General features: G+C 31.6%; 1 protein-coding gene and 1 long non-coding RNA gene across 2 annotated transcripts; one reads left to right on the top strand and one right to left on the bottom strand.

Moving 5' to 3' along the window:
* Positions 1–1,179: 1,179 nt before the first annotated feature.
* Positions 1,180–8,387, top strand: LOC117131753. The gene is made up of 2 exons (XR_004455087.1): positions 1,180–3,412; positions 3,503–8,387. It is a non-coding gene; the product is annotated as an uncharacterized LOC117131753 (long non-coding RNA).
* Positions 7,034–19,326, bottom strand: LOC103853132 (putative F-box protein At1g67390). The gene is made up of 4 exons (XM_009130050.3): positions 13,581–19,326; positions 12,093–12,719; positions 9,327–9,500; positions 7,034–8,776 (listed from the first exon to the last, which is right to left on the bottom strand). The coding sequence occupies exons 1-4, from the start codon at positions 13,905–13,907 to the stop codon at positions 8,438–8,440; spliced, it is 1,467 nt and encodes a 488-aa protein (XP_009128298.1). The 5' UTR covers positions 13,908–19,326; the 3' UTR covers positions 7,034–8,437.
* Positions 19,327–19,594: the final 268 nt, after the last annotated feature.

Below are 19,594 nucleotides of genomic sequence, written 5' to 3'. Positions count from 1 at the left end.
TGGCCTTACGACAACCTTACGACGATTTTGGCTTGCGTGGAATTAGCGTGCCCTGCTTTCTTTATTTTTTTAATTTCGTCGTAAACTCCTCGTGGCCTTACGACAACCTTACGACGATTTTGGCTTACGAGGAATTAACGAGTATTACGTATAAATCCCTAAAATCCGAAACTCCAAACCCCATCTTCCTTATCTTCTACTTCATATATTCCAAACCCCAAACCCATCTACCCTTGAACCTCAATCTATTCTTTCACCTCAAACCCTATTTATAAAATATTCCAAACCCCAAACCACAAGTCCTTATTCATAATTAAAATAAACTTTCACATTACCTTATTCATAAATCAAACTCCCACATTATCTTATTCACAAAACAAACTACATAAAATCAAATACATCAATCGGATACATCAACATTCTCGTCATCACTAGAAACATCATTATTTTCATTAAACTCGTCTTCAACAGCTTCGTCTGTGGCATCGTCGGTAAGATCTTCGTACTCGTGATTACGCGGATCAATGAGAAGGATGTCATCAATTTCTTGTTCAGGTTCCTCGACTTCATTTATCTGTTCTTCTTGCAATGGTGGTTCTTCTCCACTGATAATTCGTCTTCGAGGTGTAACTTTGATCACAGCTAACCAATTTATACCCGAATCTCTCATTCGAGGGTATGGAAGGAAGCTAACTTGGTCTGCTTGTGAAGCTAAGATGAAAGGCTCGAATTTGTTGTACCTTCGTCCACCGTTGACATCAACTACACCGAATTTGTTAGACCGAACACCTCTGTTGACGACGGAATCGAACCATTCACATTTGAAGAGGACGCATTTCAGCTTCAATATCCCTGGAAATTCGACTTCAATAATCTCCGTCAAGATCCCGTAGAAATCTATTTCCCCTTTCACACATATTCCATAGTTACTAGTCGTCCGCTGTCTACCATACTCATATGTGTGAAAAGTATAGCCTCGTGTGAAATTACGACGAAAATTAATTGGATGGCCAAAAAAAACGTGAGCTACCTACCAAGTTGGTGGATTCAAAATTTCCTCGTTAAGTACACGTAAAGTATTTCGTCGTAAAGAACTCGCGAAGTTTACGTGGTATTTACAAGGAAATAGTGTTTCCTCGTAAAAGCCACGTCAATTTACATCGTCTTTACGACGAAATTGTTTTGTCGTTACCTTACGACGAAATAACGATGCTTCTCTTTTTCCACGTACTTTCCTCGTAAAATCAACGTACTTTTACGAGGATTATTTTTCCTCGTTAATTATCCTCGTTAAACTTACGTTTTCTTGTAGTGTATATATTGAAGTGAAAAATGAAACAAAAATGTTTGGGTAAATCTTGAACATTTTATTATTGATTTTTTTTTACCATTGGATAATTACGCTATTACACCTATGATAAATATTACAGACAATTTTACAGCCAACAATTCTACCTGCCATATGAGGATTTAAGCCTGACTGCATCACCCGAGCTCCCCTATGGATCCACGTTTGACGTTACTCATTGCGTCATGCTACATATCTTTTATACGATTTTTCTCCTTTATTATTGATTTATTATTGACTTTTCTAGGAATAAAGATTATGCACAAAAATCCATATAAATCAACTATCTTATATATTAAAAGAGAAGTCTCAACCTTGATTCATGTGTGATTTAAAAAAAAAATGAATCTAATGGACCTATTACTAAAAGCTAATGTTACATTTAATATTTAATCAAGGTTGTTATTATGCCTAACTAAATGACATCAATATCCATACAATTCCGTAATCAAATAACCACTAAAATCTCGAAACCTATTCCATTTTGGAAACAAACTTTAACGACTAACAAAATATCCAAACGATTTTTTCAAAAAAAATTACTTGAGGATTGCAACATAGAATATTCTATGGATTCGTATCAAAACTAATTGCCCTTAACTAATCCCGAAATCTTCTATATTTTTCCATAACAACTAATACATAGAATATTAGTCGTTAAAGGTTTATGGAGATACTAACAAAATATCCAAACGATTTTTTCAAAAAAAGTTGCTTGAGGATTGCAACATAGAATATTCTTTGAATTCGTATCAAAACTAATTGCCCTTAACTAATCACGAAATTTTCTGTATTTTTCAATAACAACTAATACATAATATCCTATATTTATTGCATTCATAAAAAAATATATCAATATCCACAATATATTAAGAATAACAACCGAATCATAAATATCCACAATATATTATAGTTTTCACCGAATATACTCACTACAATACCCTAAATATTTAACCATCTATATATACCAACGATGAAACTATCTTCGACGTCAACTAAATTTTCCTTCAGCCATGTCTAAAAATAAGAGTATTTCTTTGCTAAAAGCTATCAAGCCATACAAACAGGGATGGTGCATCCAAGTGAAGTTGATTCATTCATGGAGACAGAAAACCAACTATGGAGGAGATACTCTTGAGTTGATATTTGCAGATGAAACAGTGAGATACATTAATATTTATTTGTCAATATATGTTTCTCATGTTAGTGTACTAATCTGTGTATATATTTACGTTTCAGGGTGCAAAAATCCTCTGTTCATGTAAGATGAATTACATTCAACGTACTCAACGCAAGTTGAGTCTTGGTGAATGGCGACTGATAGAGACGTTTTCAGTCTCTCAAGCAGGGGGACAGTATCGGCCAACAAACCATACCTACAAGATGTCTATCATTGAGGACACTTCGATATCACCGAGTTCTTATGAGTGTGATGATAACTTTCTCAGATTCTCCATTTTTGAAGAGATTGGAAATGGAACCCTCAAGACTTCTTTCCTAATTGGTTAGTGTATGAATCATCTATTTTTATTGTAGCAAAATGAAATACTAATATGAAACATGCATATTTCAGATGTCATTGGTCAAGTGATCAGTTTTCGTGACGTTCAAAGTGTCCATGTATCTGGAAAAGATAAGAAGAAAGTTGAATTCCGCTTGCTTGACATCAAGTATGTGAATCTTATCTATTCGTTATTTTCCAATCATTTATATCAAATATATATTCTTTGTAACTCTATATTATGGACTTTAAATTTCAGTGGCCAAAGCATCGCCTGTTGTTTATGGGGAAAATATGTAGAACAGCTTGAAGAGCATCTCCAAAAGTCAAATGATCCTAGTAGGGTGTGCTTGATCCGATTTGCGAAAATTGTTTTTTACAAAGAAACTTTACGAATTAGAACCTATGTTATTCAAGTGTATTGATTTATATTTATAGATCTTGATTAAAGTTATTATCCCATACTTATGTTTTATTGATGATGTACAAGTAACCAATGCATTTGATGCATCTCTTATCCAACTCGATCCTGAATTGCCCGAAACTCTTGCTTTAAAGCTGAGGTAATATTCATAAATACTATATCCGGATCATTTTCATGGCCATTTTACTGCATTTTTTGTTTAATTTGTTGGTCCTTTTATATTTTTCAGGGTCTCTAATAATGAGTTTGCTCTTGCTCTTACTGATACAAAGAAAGAAAAGCGTCTGACAAAGAACCAAACTGTTCATTGGAATAATGTGGATATCAAATCTATCTCCGAAATCATGATGGCAACTGTGGTTTTGTTCTTGAATCCTAGCTCATTTTATTTACCATCATATTTATATTTTGAATTCTGACAACTATCTTTACTTTGCGCTTTTAGGAGGAGGATTGCAAGATTATCTGCTCAATCGAATGTATGGATACAGATTGAAGCTGGTTTTACTTTGGCCATAACAGTTGTAAGAGTAAAGCCTTAATACTCAAATCTAAGGAAGGTGGAATTTTGTTTTCAAATGAAAAGCCATTGTTCTGGTGCACATCTTGTCATTCTAAGGTCACGAGTGTAGCACCAAAGTGAGTTTAACCTGGTTTTTAAAGTACTCCATTATGTTTTAATATAGATTGTTAATTCAGCCGAACTTATTATGATCTTCCTGATCAGATGCAAACTGCATATGGTTGTCAAAGATGACACAAGTACTTGCAAACTGATAATGCTTGATTCAGTTGGTAAACTCATAGTCGGATGTGAAGCTGAAGAACTTTGGGATGGCTCCTATGATGAGGTTACTATCTATTTGATTTTTTTGTTGGTTTAATTATGGTGGTTTTAGTGAGTCACTAAAGTTTTATTTTTATATTGATCTTTGAGTATGCAGATTGAATATCCGACAGATTTGCCTCAACCTATTCAAGATTTAGTTGGTAAATCTCTGTGTTTTGGTATCACTCTTGGTTCTGAAAATGTTGCAAATGGATCAGATGTCTTTCTCGTTTCACAAGTTTGTTCTGGGGATAAGATTCTTCAGATCGAGTCAAATTCTGAGCCAATCACTAATGTTATTGATGGTTCATCAATCATGTCTGGTAGAGAGGTAAAAATTTAAAAACTATGAGTGTTTATATTGTTTGTATCCTTTTGGTAGTTGTACAGTTTGATTAGTGTTATTCATGTTATGTTGTTTGTGGACTTAATAATAAACAACATTAAAAAACTGGTTAAAACCAGTGTTTGATCTCTGATCGTTGCAGCTATGTACACGATTGAGTTTCAGAAACGTGGGCTGCCACATGCTCACATTCTCTTATTTATGCATCCTACGGCCAAGCTTCGGACAACAGATGATATTGACAAGATCATCTCAGCTGAGATTCCTGATAAGTCTCAAGAGCCAGAGTTGTACGATATCATTAAGGATATGATGATTCATGGACCATGTGGAGCTGCTAATATGAATTCTCCTTGCATGGAGAATGGGAAATGTTCGAAGCTTTACTCTAAATCATTTGCTGAGAAGACAAAAGTGAGTAAAGAAGGATTTCCGATTTACCGTAGAAGAGAAGATACATATCGTTATGTAGAGAAGAATGGGGTGAAATGTGACAACAGATTTGTTATTCCTTATAACAAGAAACTATCTCTATGTTATCGAGCTCATATAAATGTAGAATGGTGCAACCAGGCTGGTTCTATAAAGTACTTATTTAAGTACATTAATAAAAGAAGTGATCGTGTGACAGTAGCTGTGGAACCACCAGATCACATGGTTGCAGAGGCGCTTGGTATTCCAGAAGGAGAAGTGGACCAAAGAAAAAGGAATGAATTCAAGGAGTTCTTTGATTGCACGTATTTTTTTTTGCTTTTGTAACTACACAACGGAATTTATTTGAATCAGTGCATGATATAAAAAAACTAATGAAATCTGTTTTGTTTGGACGTGTAGATATGTTTCTTCGTCAGAAGGATCATGGAGAATTTTTAAGTTCCCCATTCATTATAGGTCTACTGCAGTTGAGAAGTTTAATTTCCATCTACCATGCAAACAAACTATTATTTTTAAAAAAAAAGACAAGCTGGAAGCAGTGATCAGTCGTAAACTCATTGAGAATACAATGTTCTTAGCATGGTTTGACTTGTGTAAAGTTGATGATCTGGCTAAAACTCTCACCTATGCTCAGATTCCTAACTTCTTTACCTCTCCGAATCAACTATGCTCCACGTAATCAAGAACATGCTTATTATCTCCGTGTGCTGTTGAACTATGTGAGAGGTCCTACGAGTTATGATGACATCAAAACATTTGAAGGTGTTGTTTATCCAAGCTACAAAGATGCATGTTATGCTCGAGGATTGTTAGATGATGATCAAGAGTACATTGATGATATCCTAAGGATAAGCTATGAAAGCACATGAGCTGAACTAAGACAATTATTTGTTATGATGCTCATGAACAACAGTTTATTTGGGCCTGAGGATGTTTGGGAGAAGACTTGGGAATGTCTTTCAGGTGATATTGAGCATCACAGGCGTAAAACTTTCAAGAGGCCAGGTAATTTTACTTCTCTAAAGATGAAGCGGATGTTTCATAATTTTTCAATATACGCTCTGTAATTTGGTTGGCTTCTTTACTGCGTGACTTACACTGTCCACTTACTGGTCCTGCAACACTCTATTGTGATATCCAGTCTGCTCTGCATATTGCCTCTAATCCGGTTTATCATGAGCGGACGAAGCATATTGAAATCGATTGTCATGTTGTTCGAGAGAAGCTGCAGAGTGGATTCTTGAAGACAATGCATGTGAAGTCTGCACATCAACTTGCGGATGTCTTCACTAAAGCGGTGCAGCCTGCTCTGTTTCATCAGCTCACACTCAAGATAGGTCTTCACCATTTGTTTGCTCCATCTTGAGAGGGGGGGGGGGGGGGGGGGGTATTCAAGTTATATACCGGTTAAATGTTGTTCCGGTTTAGTACGGTTTAAGTTTCCTTTCGCTTAACCAACTAACTATATATATTGATACATTATATAGTTACAGAACTTGAGCTGAATAATATAAATTTTTACATTTCCTTTCATCATCTTCTTCCCATTGATTCATCATCTTCAATTCTTCTAATACTTCATATTATGCTAGCATTAGCAGATTTTTTTTTTTTGGGGTTATATCAAGCGCTTGACTGGTTTTGCAGCTCGGGGCAGCAGGCACCGACATCAAACTCCCAAGTCTTTCTTCTGGTGTTGTTGTTTGTGGTGAACATGTGAGTCTCATCATTCGCCTAAGCTCTGATCCCCAGCCTCCATATGTTCAATGGCATACATAACCCTTTTTAACCTGAGGATATCTTGACCGAAACCTAACTATTATAAGATTTTATCGTGATAATTACAACTTTTTTTTACACTGAAGTATATTATGTTTAGGTTACTTGATTAAAAAAACCTTATTTATTTAATATTATCGTCCTATTAGGTGATCAGATACTAAATATTTTACTACTAAAATAAATATTGTCTTATGTAGAAATCAATTTGAGAATCCAATCTATATTAAGTAACTCTATTGGTGGAAAATATCCATTAAATTTTAAAATATATAATCATTATAATTTTAATTCTCTTTTGTAATTTTTAATGTAGTTTAACTAAAAGAATTTCCTAAATATTTATTTTATATTGACGAATGATATTTTGAAATATATTAAATTACATCTTAAATATACTTTCTTTTTTTTTTTGTAAAAGGGCATACATTTTAAATATTCTTAATTGTGTTATTTAATTATATTTATTTATATCATTGTACAATTAGACAATAATAAAACAATAAATATTAATAAAGGAAGAAAAATCTATATTTACAATAAATTTCAGTTTTCACATATTTTGAAAATATGTATTTTTATTGATTTTTAGGTTTAGCTACTCTTTAAAATATCTGTAGCAGATCGATCTTCTCTTATGATAGTGCTAAACGTTATCAACAGTTTCGGTCCTGAGTACATGCGTAAGAAATATTTGCATGGGGTTTTTATTTTTCTAAAGCCTACATTTAAAACAAAAATTAAAATAACAATAGATATTTTAAATATTTGATCAAAAATATAGTATCAAAAATATTAAACTAATATAATTTATGTATAAAAACTTATTAAATATGTAAATATGAATTTACAAAAAAAAACTGTTTAGTTTTTTAAATAATGTTATATTTCCTCCGTTTCAAAATAAATGTCGTTTTATAGTTATAATGCAAATTTTATTAAACTTATATTCTAATATATTTTTCTATTGGTTGAAATGTGGTTAGTTGTATTGGTAATGATATTTTTATCTAGTAAATATACAAAATTAAACGTTTTCTTAATTTGTATGTTTAAGTCTAAAACGATAATTAAAATGAAACGGAGAGAGTAACATATAAAATTTTGCATAATTATTTATTTTATGGTAAAATATTTCTATATTGTATAAGGTTTTGTAAATTTCAAGACGGCTCTGATAGTCTGATTAGCAACTATGGGTTTTTGAACAGAGAAGACGTAGAGGAAATAAATCAGCTAAGCAGCAAATGGTTAGATTTCCCGTCATACAATATCACATGTAGTAAGGTAAAAATAACTTATAATCACAGATTCACAGTATATTATAACTTCCCGGAATGGTGTAACCTGCATATTGTTACCAATATTTCGGTATGTTTCCACATATCTCAACTTTTTATCTATGACATTCATATTAGTAATAGTGTCACATGATAGTACTACTTTCCTTTGGGTTCGACATCATTAACAGCATTTCTAAACAATATGAAAGCCATGTTTGTCAGTGGAAGCAACTCACTGATAATCTACATAAATAGTATATATTAACACCTATCTTAACGCACATATCGGTATAATTGGTCAACTCATTATATAATAACCCCTTTTAACAAAGCATATTGAGCAAATCAAGAACTAAACAAGACAATGAGTTAATAACTCAATCAACAGTCAAATAAAATTCAAGTTCATCCAAATTATATCCCAAATATTTAAACATAAAAAGGAAATACAACAATAATTTAATCTAAATTCTGAAGAGTTCTCTTTCTCTATTACCAAAGGCTAGGTTCAACCAGAGCCTCATCAGAACATGTGATACGAAAGTAATTGTGACATTTTGGAAGTTCCTTTAGCTTCGCTATTGCCGCTTTGATTTTTGACTTCTTAGTTGTAGAAGAGGACGATGGTCTAATCTTCATGTTCCAGATTACCGTCCCATGCGTTATCACACGCGAGGCTAATGCAAACTCTTCCTCTGAACCGCTAAAGTTAGACAACCATACCGTATATACACGAAACTCAGCATTGGGAAACGGTTTTGTCTCTTCCCAAATCGTGTTCCTTGTTTTTCCAATGGAAGACTCACTTTCTTTGATAGCATCATTGTTACTCTAGATAAGCAAAAAAAAAGAAAACATGCATCGCTTCCTTAGATATATAGTTGTTAAGGCAAATTAACGTTATGAAAATTAGAGCTGATCTCATTCATTTGATGGGCTATTTAAGCTCAATCGGCTTCTCACCCCTCTTACAAACCCTTTCACTAGGGTATTTCAACGTTTCAGACTATTTGAAACTCTTTCCAGCTGTGGTTTCAAGGATTCAAGTGAAGAGTATCCGTGGATCTCTCTACTTTGAACAAGTCTCCTTGTAGCATACTTCTAGTTGTAATCAAACTGCCTCTGACTTTAATTAATGAAATTTGTGCACAAAAAGGCAAATTATGTGATCATGTTCTAATTTGAACATGACCAAGATTAGACCTAATTACTTATCTATGTGTCTTTTAAAATATATTTTTGGGAATGCATAAGTAGAATTTTTCTTGTTAGCAGCTTGAGATCCAAGGGTTTCCTTGTATCAGTTTGCCATTTCTCATGAAATGAATTCACATATTGGACCAAAAAAAAGTTCTAATTTGAAAACATAGAATGAACGTACCTTAGATACAATCTCAAGTTCTCCCATTTCTACAGGCCATGCAGCTAACACTTGTCTGAGCATCTCAACTTCTTTTGCATTTGTTAAGTCTACACTAACCGACATTAATGACAACATTTTCATACAATCTGTGAATCCGCTCAGCATGACTTTATGCCCAATGCTTTCTTCTCCCTAATATTCATATATATATATATATATACACATAAATGTCAAACATGTCAAGTATTGACAACCTTTCTTTCTATATCTACTAATAATAGCAATCCCAATTAATTCCAAAGGTTGTGAGTCCACTTATGTTGAAAGGTTGTGTCTTTTGAAAAAGAAGTGTAAAGGGTTGTGTCTTTTCTAAAAGTTCTATGTTGGAAGGCTGTGTCTTTTCCAATTAATTCTAAAGGTTGTGAGTCCACTTATGTTGAAAGGTTGTGTCTTTTGAAAAAGAAGTGTAAAGGATTGTGTCTTTTCTAAAAGTTCTATGTTGGAAGGTTGTGTATTTTCCAATTAATTTTTAAGGTTGTGAATCCACTTATGTTGAAAGGTTGTGTCTTTTGAAAAAGTAGTGTAAAGGGTTGTGTCTTTTCTAAAAGTTCTATGTTGTAAGGTTGTGTCTTTTCTAATTAATTCCTAAGGTTGTGAATTTCAATTATGTTGAAAGGTTGTGTCTTTTGAAAAATATGTGTAGAGGGTTGTGTCTTTTCTAAAAGTGATATGTTGTAAGGTTGTGTCCTTCTAAAAATAGTCTAAAAGTTGTGACTATTCACTAGTATCTTTTAAAAAGTGAGAAGTTGTGAGTATTAGAAGAATGTGACTACTCATATTGAAGGGTTGTGACTATTCAAATAAGCTTTAAAAAATCTATAAATAGTCTCTCCCATGCATTTTTCAAATCAAATTTTCACTAATCTACTAATAATAAAATGGTGAAAAAAATAATGTCAAAGTTGCAACTTTTCATCTAAACAAGGTGTCTTTTCATCTCAAAGTGGGATTACTTTAAAAAATATTGGTTTTATTTAAATAATGTGTTAGTTTATATAATAAGTATTGGTATTTTATAATAACTCTCCCAAAAATTAAAAACAATATTATAAATGACACGGGTCATATTAACGTAAATCAACATATATTTATTACAATATTAAATTTTCTGAATATTCATTTTCAATAAATAAAGCAGGTAGATAAATATACAAAATAACAATTACCAACATATAAATTATAATTGTTTAAAATTATAAACTAATAATTTTAATATTATGTTTTAAATAGGAAAAAAAATTATATATCATGCAAAAAAAAATTGCATTTTATTCAAAAAGTGGTTGAAGATAACTATCATGTGAAAAAATATATGAAAAAACTTAAAAAGGATGAAGACACAATTGTATACAAGCAATCCCAATTAATTCCAAAGGTTGTGAGTCCACTTATGTTAAAAGGTTGTGTCTTTTGAAAAAGAAGTGTAAAGGGTTGTGTCTTTTCTAAAAGTTCTATGTTGGAAGGTTGTGTCTTTTCCAATTAATTCTAAAGGTTGTGAGTCCACTTATGTTGAAAGGTTGTGTCTTTTGAAAAAGAAGTGTAAAGGGTTGTGTCTTTTCTAAAAGTTCTATGTTGGAAGGTTGTGTCTTTTCCAATTAATTTTTAAGGTTGTGAATCCACTTATGTTGAAAGGTTGTGTCTTTTGAAAAAGTAGTGTAAAGGGTTGTGTCTTTTCTAAAAGTTCTATGTTGGAAGGTTGTGTCTTTTCTAATTAATTTTTAAGGTTGTGAATCCACTTATGTTGAAAGGTTGTGTCTTTTGAAAAAGTAGTGTAAAGGGTTGTGTCTTTTCTAAAAGTTCTATGTTGTAAGGTTGTGTCCTTCTAAAAATAGTCTAAAAGTTGTGACTAGTATCTTTTAAAAAGTGAGAAGTTGTGAGTATTAGAAGAATGTGAGTACTCATATTGAAGGGTTGTGACTATTCAAATAAGCTTTAAAAAAATCTATAAATAGTCTCTCCCATGCATTTTTTCAAATCAAATTTTCACTAATCTACTACTAATAAAATGGTGAAAAAAATAATGTCAAAGTTGCAACTTTACAATTGTATACAATATGTGTTAGTTTATATAATAAGTATTGGTATTTTATAATAACTCTCCCAAAAATTAAAAAAAATATTATAAATGACACGGGTCATATTAACGTAAATCAACATATATTTATTACAATATTAAATTTTCTGAATATTCATTTTCAATAAATAAAGCAGGTAGATAAATATACAAAATAACAATTACCAACATATAAATTATAATTGTTTAAAATTATAAACTAATAATTTTAATATTATGTTTTAAATAGGAAAAAAAATTATATATCATGCAAAAAAAAATTGCATTTTGTTCAAAAAGTGGTTGAAGATAACTATCATGTGAAAAAACGTATGAAAAAACTTAAAAAGGATGAAGACACAATTGTATACAATATGTGTTTTGATAAAAAATTAAAGGGAACATAAAGTTTATAAAATATATATATATATATATATATATATATATATATATATATATATATATATATTTGAATACTTTGTAAATCATATTTTAATCATCAAAATTAAATTTAATTATTTATATGATTTAATTTTTTTATCAGGCATATAAAATTATAAATTATAGATTATAATATATTCTTTATAAAATGAGTTCCCGTGCGATATCGCACGGGCTCTTTGCCTAGTCAAAATAATACAAAAGCCTACAGAAGAAATATATATATATACCTGCTGGGGGCATGATATAATATAGCTAGTGTGAGCAAGGCATTGTCCTGCAGCCCAATAGTTCCGATGAGAATGGAGCCTAGGGCTCGCAGTGAAGAAGTTCTCTTCCTTACACGAGAGATATTCAATGGAGAGGATATCTAGGTTGGGTGAAGACACGTTAATGCCTTTTATCCCAAGGCAGGATAAAAATAAGAACTTTAGGTTGTGGTTTTCAATCTTCAGAAACCCTTTTTTGTGGCAACTGATCTTTAGTGCAAGCACTTCGAGAGAAGGGCAAGACACAAGGACTGCATTAAAGACTTCAGTTTCGGCTGAGACGTTAATAAGACTAAGATCCTTTAAACTCCGGCAACTGTAAAAAGCATGTGGAGTTTCTAAGTTGTACTCATCTAGGAAGAGAGATATGAGGTCTGGGTGGGAAAATGACTTAGGAAGCAAGTCAAGTGTGACATGGGATCCTGTGATAGGTTCAAAATGGTCAAAAAGGTTTACAAGTTTGAGATGCTTGATGTGTTTCACATTAACCAGTGACTGAATCCAAGACTCAAACACCCCGTCTTCACACTGGAGGGAGTCATGGTAGATTGTGCATCTTTCCAAATGGCCACGGTGATCCTTTATGATCTACAAAGCCAATGACTTATTTAGGAGAATTTTTGAATACATATTGCACCAATATCTTACAATTAAATTTCAATAAACTGTCAAGAAATAACTTTTTAAATATGATGAACAATGCATTTGATTCGTCTATATACACTGGAATTTGCAGAAAATTTATAAGGAATTGCAAGCTTTAAGGGTTACATATCATATTATGAATCCACAAATTCGAATTATGATAGATATTTAGTGCATTGTTTTGGATGGAAGTATTTATTTTCGGTGTAAATGGTAAGAAATCATGTTCCCTAGATTTCATATTCACTACCATAACAATTCAATGGTATGTATTCATCTCAAATCTATTGATTATAAAATCTGAAAATCAAATATTTTCGCGCGAAAAACTGTTAGTCTTAATCTTCAGTAAAAGCACCAATTTCAAAATAACATCTCAATTTATATGGTGTAATTTCTTAGTGCAAGTTTTTATTCTAGATGTAAATGGCTAGAGATCATGTTTTCCTAGATTTCATATTCATCACAATAACAATTCACTGTAGCTTAATCTTCAGTGAAATTCAAAGTAAAATCCCAGAAGTACAGTACAACAAACTACACCAAACATGTCTGATATCCAATAAGTAGGAACGTCTTTTCTCAAATGTTATTATTTGACCGCAAACAAGAGAAAATCTATCATGAGTTATCTAGGTTTGCATTTTGAACTTCAACAATCAAGAAACAAGATCATCTCATGGATCTTAGAGTTGTAACATAATTAACATCAATCTAGTTCATCAGTTTATAACCAGATCTGTTCAAGTAATTTCTTTCTCCTAATTTAAAAATCCTGAGAATAATATCAAAAAAGAAATAGACCTTTGTCACCGATCTAGCAGCTTGATGTGAAACCTCGGGCAAAAGAATTTTTGCTTTTGCGATCCTTCGCATGTCCAAGTATAGATGAGATGTCTCCTTCCACACATCCACCCATCTTTTTGATAGAACACTTGTTCTAAGGACTTCTTCCATGGACAACTTCGATAAGACCTTAAGCAAAAGATCATTTGGGAGCTTACTGATCCAATCAAGGCTATTGACCACCTCAACATGTATCATTTCTCCATCTACGTCGGATAATGGTATTGATCTATCCATTGATTGGGATGCTAGGACAATGGATTCTTTTGTGAAGAAAATTGACATGAATCAGATAGAGAAAGACTGCTTTTGTCTTGAGAGACTTTTTGTATGTAAGAGAAAGTTCAGATAAGTATATGAAGGTTTATATGTAGTTAATTACGAGGAGACACAAAAGATTAATTAGAGAGACACGGAAAATCTGGTGTTGTTGTCAAACTTTAAACCCCATGATTATTATCTTTTTATTTTCATTTGCAATGTTTTCTCTGGCTCTCTTTCACTTAAAAATTGGAAATATTTCTTGCCATCTATGTACGTATTGGTAAAACTACGTGATTTTAAGATGTATACATATAGTGATATAAATTTTGGTTAGGTGATAAAATTAAGGGAAAATTGGAAAAATGAGACACTTTGAACTTTTATTTGTCACAATAGGACTTTTGATATTTTGGGCAATTCTGTACAATTTTTACTCTTCTTTTATGGTTAAAATACTAAACTGAATTTTAAAAATGTTAAAAAATACTCCCTCCGTTTTTTAATATAAGTCGCTGTAGAGAAATGTTTTTGTTCCAAATTATATGTCGTTTTCGGTTTTCTATGTAAAATTTATTAGTAATTAATGTTGTATGACCAATGGTAATATATCTTTTATTTTTCTATTGGTTGAATTGTGGTTAGGTAAATAATTAATGATGTTTTTGTTTAGAAAATATAAGAAATTAATGGTTTTCTTAATCTACGTGCATAGCTATAAAACGACTTATATAAAAAAACGGAGGGAGTATAAAAAATGTTGGAAACATAAGTATGACAATATATATGTTTAAAAGTTTTTTTTTTAAAGTGGAATCATATTTTATTTTATCTTCTAGTTACAGTTAAAATACTCATTCTGGTCATCGACTTAGTCTAGAAATCAGAAACTAAGTTTTATATATAGATATATTTTGGGCATACAACGTAAACTAGCATTTCTTATATATTCTAACCAAGCTATATTTCAAAATGTTATAATCAAGAAAGATGTCTTCAGAATACATACAGCTTGATAACGATACATAGCCACAGCTCAATAATATACCTTATCTAGATTATGTGTCATAACATGTTCTTCCTTTTACCTTATGTGACGCCTAAAGGAATAATATATTTCCCATCTACTCTATTGTATTATGCGTAAGGTAATATACATATTCTAGGCAAATCCGGAAAATATGGAAACTTCTATATTCGGTTAAAGATGTACTTTCCTAATTATACACGAAATCTGATCTAAATCTCGCAGAGTATAATCTTTCCTAAGTCAAAAAATCATCAAAGTTGTTCTTTCCTCCACTCGAACCCGAGTTATTCAAAAGAAAATTATACAAACAAACCACTATACCACATATGATTCACGCTACTTTGATACGTATACTAGCTTATATACTAGAAAGTATAATAAAAAAATTAAAACTAATCCTGGATTGCTCCACGATTAATTTCTGAGTTTTGTATATATTGCATTTTCATATAATAGAGTCAAAAGTGAACGTTTAAAGTTTAAGGCGAAATCATAAAGATATTTCCGCAAATTTAAAAGTACTGGGGCGAACATTAAAGATATTTCCCTGAACCAATAGTACTGGGTGCGAAATCGAGGACTAATTTCAAAAATAAAATTTCTGGGGAAAATAAGAAAGGAACTAATCTCAGGGGCCAAGTGTGCAATATATTAAAATTTAGCCATGTCTGTTTTGTGGTTGGGAACGTTCGATGTGGAAGATAAATGCTCGATCCATCTGGCTTGGTCCAAACGACGAACTGAACATCCGAGAGAACCAATCGAGCGATGCGTGAAGGTGTGGCCTGCTCGATTCAATGCTCTCGGGCTGTGACTGCTTGAACGGAGAAGAGGAGCCCGTGTAGCGGCGGAGATGACACGGCAGTGGTGGTTCCGGTGAGAGAATTTGATGGCGACCAAGAGCACAGTGAAGCGACGGTGGCTACAACGACGGAGCTCAAGTCGAGACACAGTTGGGACCTTGTAACCAGTCTAGATATTGGTAGCTCGAACCCAGAATTGAAAGGATCGTGGCCATGGACAAAAGCTGTTGGGGATCTTCTCCTGAATCTCTTTGAACTCGAACCCTTGCATTTTGTTTTAGCAAACAGATGGATTGTGTTTATCTCAATTTTCTGAGGGTAGTGGATTGTGTTCATCTAAAATTTAGGAGTTTAGAATGAACCGATGGATTGTGTTTAGCGAACCGATGAATCTCCTTTTTTATATATTTTAGCATTTAATTTAAGGGTATAATTGTATTTACAAAAATTAAAGTTCTAAAGGGACAAAAAATTTAGAAAAAGTATTAGAGTGACAAACTCAAGTTGAAAGTGTCTCTTTTTTCTAATTTTCCCTAAAATTAAAGGTATTAGAAAAATAAGTTTGACCTGAACTTTGGGGTTTTTAGTTTACCAAAAAAAATCTTTTGGTTCCACAGAAGAGACTTTTAAATTCTAGTAGCACTTTTTGATAAAAATTATCATTTTCTTTAAAATATAAACCGGTCTGTTATCCACCTCAGCATTCATATCTCTATTTTGCAACATATGGCAGGACAAGAAAAACTCACTAAAGTTTATTTTCGTTTAGCTTCTTCTTCTGTCATTTTGTGTTCATTCACAAAATGGGCTGTCATATGTTAAGTTTGAAAGCTTTTTGGTTTAATCTGCGTAGGCTCTGTTTACACTAAAGTTTATTCCATTCACGCAAAGATGGAGATTGAAAGTCAAACGTTGTGGTTCATAACTCTCGCCAATTACGGTGGACGCCTATCTAACACATTCATTTATCATCACTTAATTCAATTATTAACGTCTTCCTTTACCCACTCTTTCGAATTAAATCGAGCATTGCATCCTCCATGGCAACGGCCTCAAGCTGCACATATAAATGTTTTCGTTGCTTGGGATGAAGAGTCACATGAAATGAAATCCCAAGAGTTTTTCTTTGTGAAGCATTAAATCGACCAATGGACGAATTCATTGAGAAACAAAATAGAAAGACATATTCGAGATGAAAAGTCTGGATCCCAATATCAACAGTGATTTGAAAAGCACAAACTTGGAATATACAGCTTGACGGTTGAGCTGTGCAATAAGCGGAGAGACCACATAAGTCACCAACTCCAATTTATCAACCACTGAAGAAAAAGAACGACTCCTCTAGGTTTGCGATTTTTAATGTGAATCTTGGTGAAGTTTATGGTGTTACCAAATGCTTTGTTGCTTAGGTTGGAGTAAAGTTGTGTGTGTGTTTTACTCTATTTTAACAGTAATCAGAGGAAATGGGAAGAAAAAAATTTCCACTTGATTGGCTGACTCTAGCGTAACTCAGCGGAAAAAAAATATTTACTCCACTACTTTATCGCTAACAATACCTTTCAGTTAAAGCCAATATTCAACCAATCAAGTTGAAAACTTCCCACTTACTTTTCTGCTGGTTACTATTTAAATAGAGTAAAAATGATTATTTTCTTTCTCTGGGTTCAGGTGAAGAAAGTGTGTTGCGCTGGATTCTATTTTTTTCTTTTTTTATGTTACACTATTTAATCTATTTATTGTTACTCTCAGTTCCTCTTTATTTATTATGCTCAGTTACTCTCATCAATACCAATCACACTCGAAATCAAACCTTTTGTATGACCAGTACACTGTCTACCAACACTTCAGTTGTATTCCTTATTCAAACCGCTAAAATTATACTCCATCTACAGTGACAATCAACATTTTGCAAATGGTTTTACTCCTCCAAATAAAAACTGACCACCTTTCTTGGCATTATTGCTAATCTATACATACAAGAACATGTATAAATATGTATTATAACTTAAGTAACAAAACATATATATTTTTTCTGATAGCTTTAATGTGATCTCAAATGCTTTCTAGGTCCAATGACTAATCACCAAAAAACCAATAGAAATCTGGATATTTTTTACCATTTAAAGCGTCTATGGGTGGCCAAAGAAAATCAAACCCATGACGGAAACTTCAGCTGGAACTCTTTTACCACTATACGAAGACTATTTTGTTAAAAACATATATACTTCGCACAAGATAAGTCAAGCAGGACATATATTCAGATATCCTCAAAAGTGAAAACATATAAACAATACTAGAGACTGATCCGTGTACCCGCGCAAGTATTGATTCTTAAATTTTTATATATTGATATTTATTTTTATAATTAGTGTTATATATTTTAGATGGGTCGTAATATAACTAACTGTATTCAAAAGACCTCGACCGAATAGGGTAATATGGTTATTTTTTGGTGCAAATATCTGAACCCGTTTCAGATACATTTGTTATTTAGATATTTTTAGGTTCTTATACATTATAACTGAACTCATCCAGACTCAGCAAAACCCACACATAAATTTATAATATTTAAGGAGGGCCTAATCTCAAAACAAAACACACGATACCCAAAAAGAACATCATGTACCTAAATAGATAGCAAATGTTTATGTCTAACTTATTTTATAAACTAATAAAATGACTCTTTCTATTTTTTTGGCTAAATTAAGTAAAATAGAAAAAGTTTTTTTATTTAGTAAAATAATTATATTGAGTGAAAAATTAAGTGACAATAAATGTAATACATTTTCTTATTTTGATTTAAATTATTATTTTATTTACAAAAATATGTCTTTGAATTATGTTTTGGCTATGTAAATTTTCACCAGTAAAACTAAAATAAAAAATTTAGTAAAACAAACTAAACCGAACGTTTAACCATATGCAAAATCCAGTTATTTTACATTTTTGATTTTATAATAGGCACAAAGTTATTGTTGATTAACTAATAAATAAAATCTGCATTATTATTATTATGATAATAGAATTAATGATGCAATGTAGTGTTAAGGTAATATAATTAATGTAATTATTTAACTGGGTGAATTATACTAATAAATAAAATCTGCATTATTATAATTATGGTAATAGAATTAATGATGCGATGTATTGTTAAGGTAATATAATTAATGTAATTATTTAACTGAGTGAAATATTGAAAAATAATTAATGTAATTATATTAATGAAATTACTAAAATGACATTTTATTTTTTTTATACTGCTATATGTTTTTCAGATAATTCTTATTTAGATTGTTATTCATGTTTTCAAACAGTACCAAAAGGTAATTCACGTTTAATTTTTTATTATATTTTCTCACAATATAAGTCAAACAAAATATCTACATTACTTTAGTTGAGTCCATCCTTTGTTACCATTATCAGATACTAGGGATTAACCCGGGCTACGCCCGGGATTTTTATTTTTTTTCTAATTTAAGTTGTTAAATTATTTATATTTAGGTTATGATATATATTTATATAAATGTTAAGATGCATGTCATACTTAAAATTTATTTTAAAATTTTAACACGTTAAATTAACATATTTTTTACTATTTAAATATTTTTTATAATTTTGTTGGTTATCTAGTTATCATATTTAGCAAAACTATATGTTGAGTGTTGGAATAAATATTTTAGATATTTAATTAAACTGTAGAGTATTTTCGGATCGACCACATGCTCAATAATCGATCGATCCGTAAAAAGATGGTCGATCTCCTTAGCCAGGTAAGTACAATTTTAGCAAAAATATCTTTGATTTTCAAATATTAAGTATATAACTATTCTTTTTTGAATATTGTTTTTTTGAATTGTATTTTTGATTAAATTATTGTA

Source organism: Brassica rapa, chromosome A02, assembly GCF_000309985.2.
Source record: "Brassica rapa cultivar Chiifu-401-42 chromosome A02, CAAS_Brap_v3.01, whole genome shotgun sequence".
In the NCBI taxonomy this organism is placed as follows: domain Eukaryota; kingdom Viridiplantae; phylum Streptophyta; class Magnoliopsida; order Brassicales; family Brassicaceae; genus Brassica; species Brassica rapa.
The sequence above is the reverse complement of the archived record's forward strand: the minus strand, read 5'-3'. Positions and strand labels throughout refer to the sequence as shown.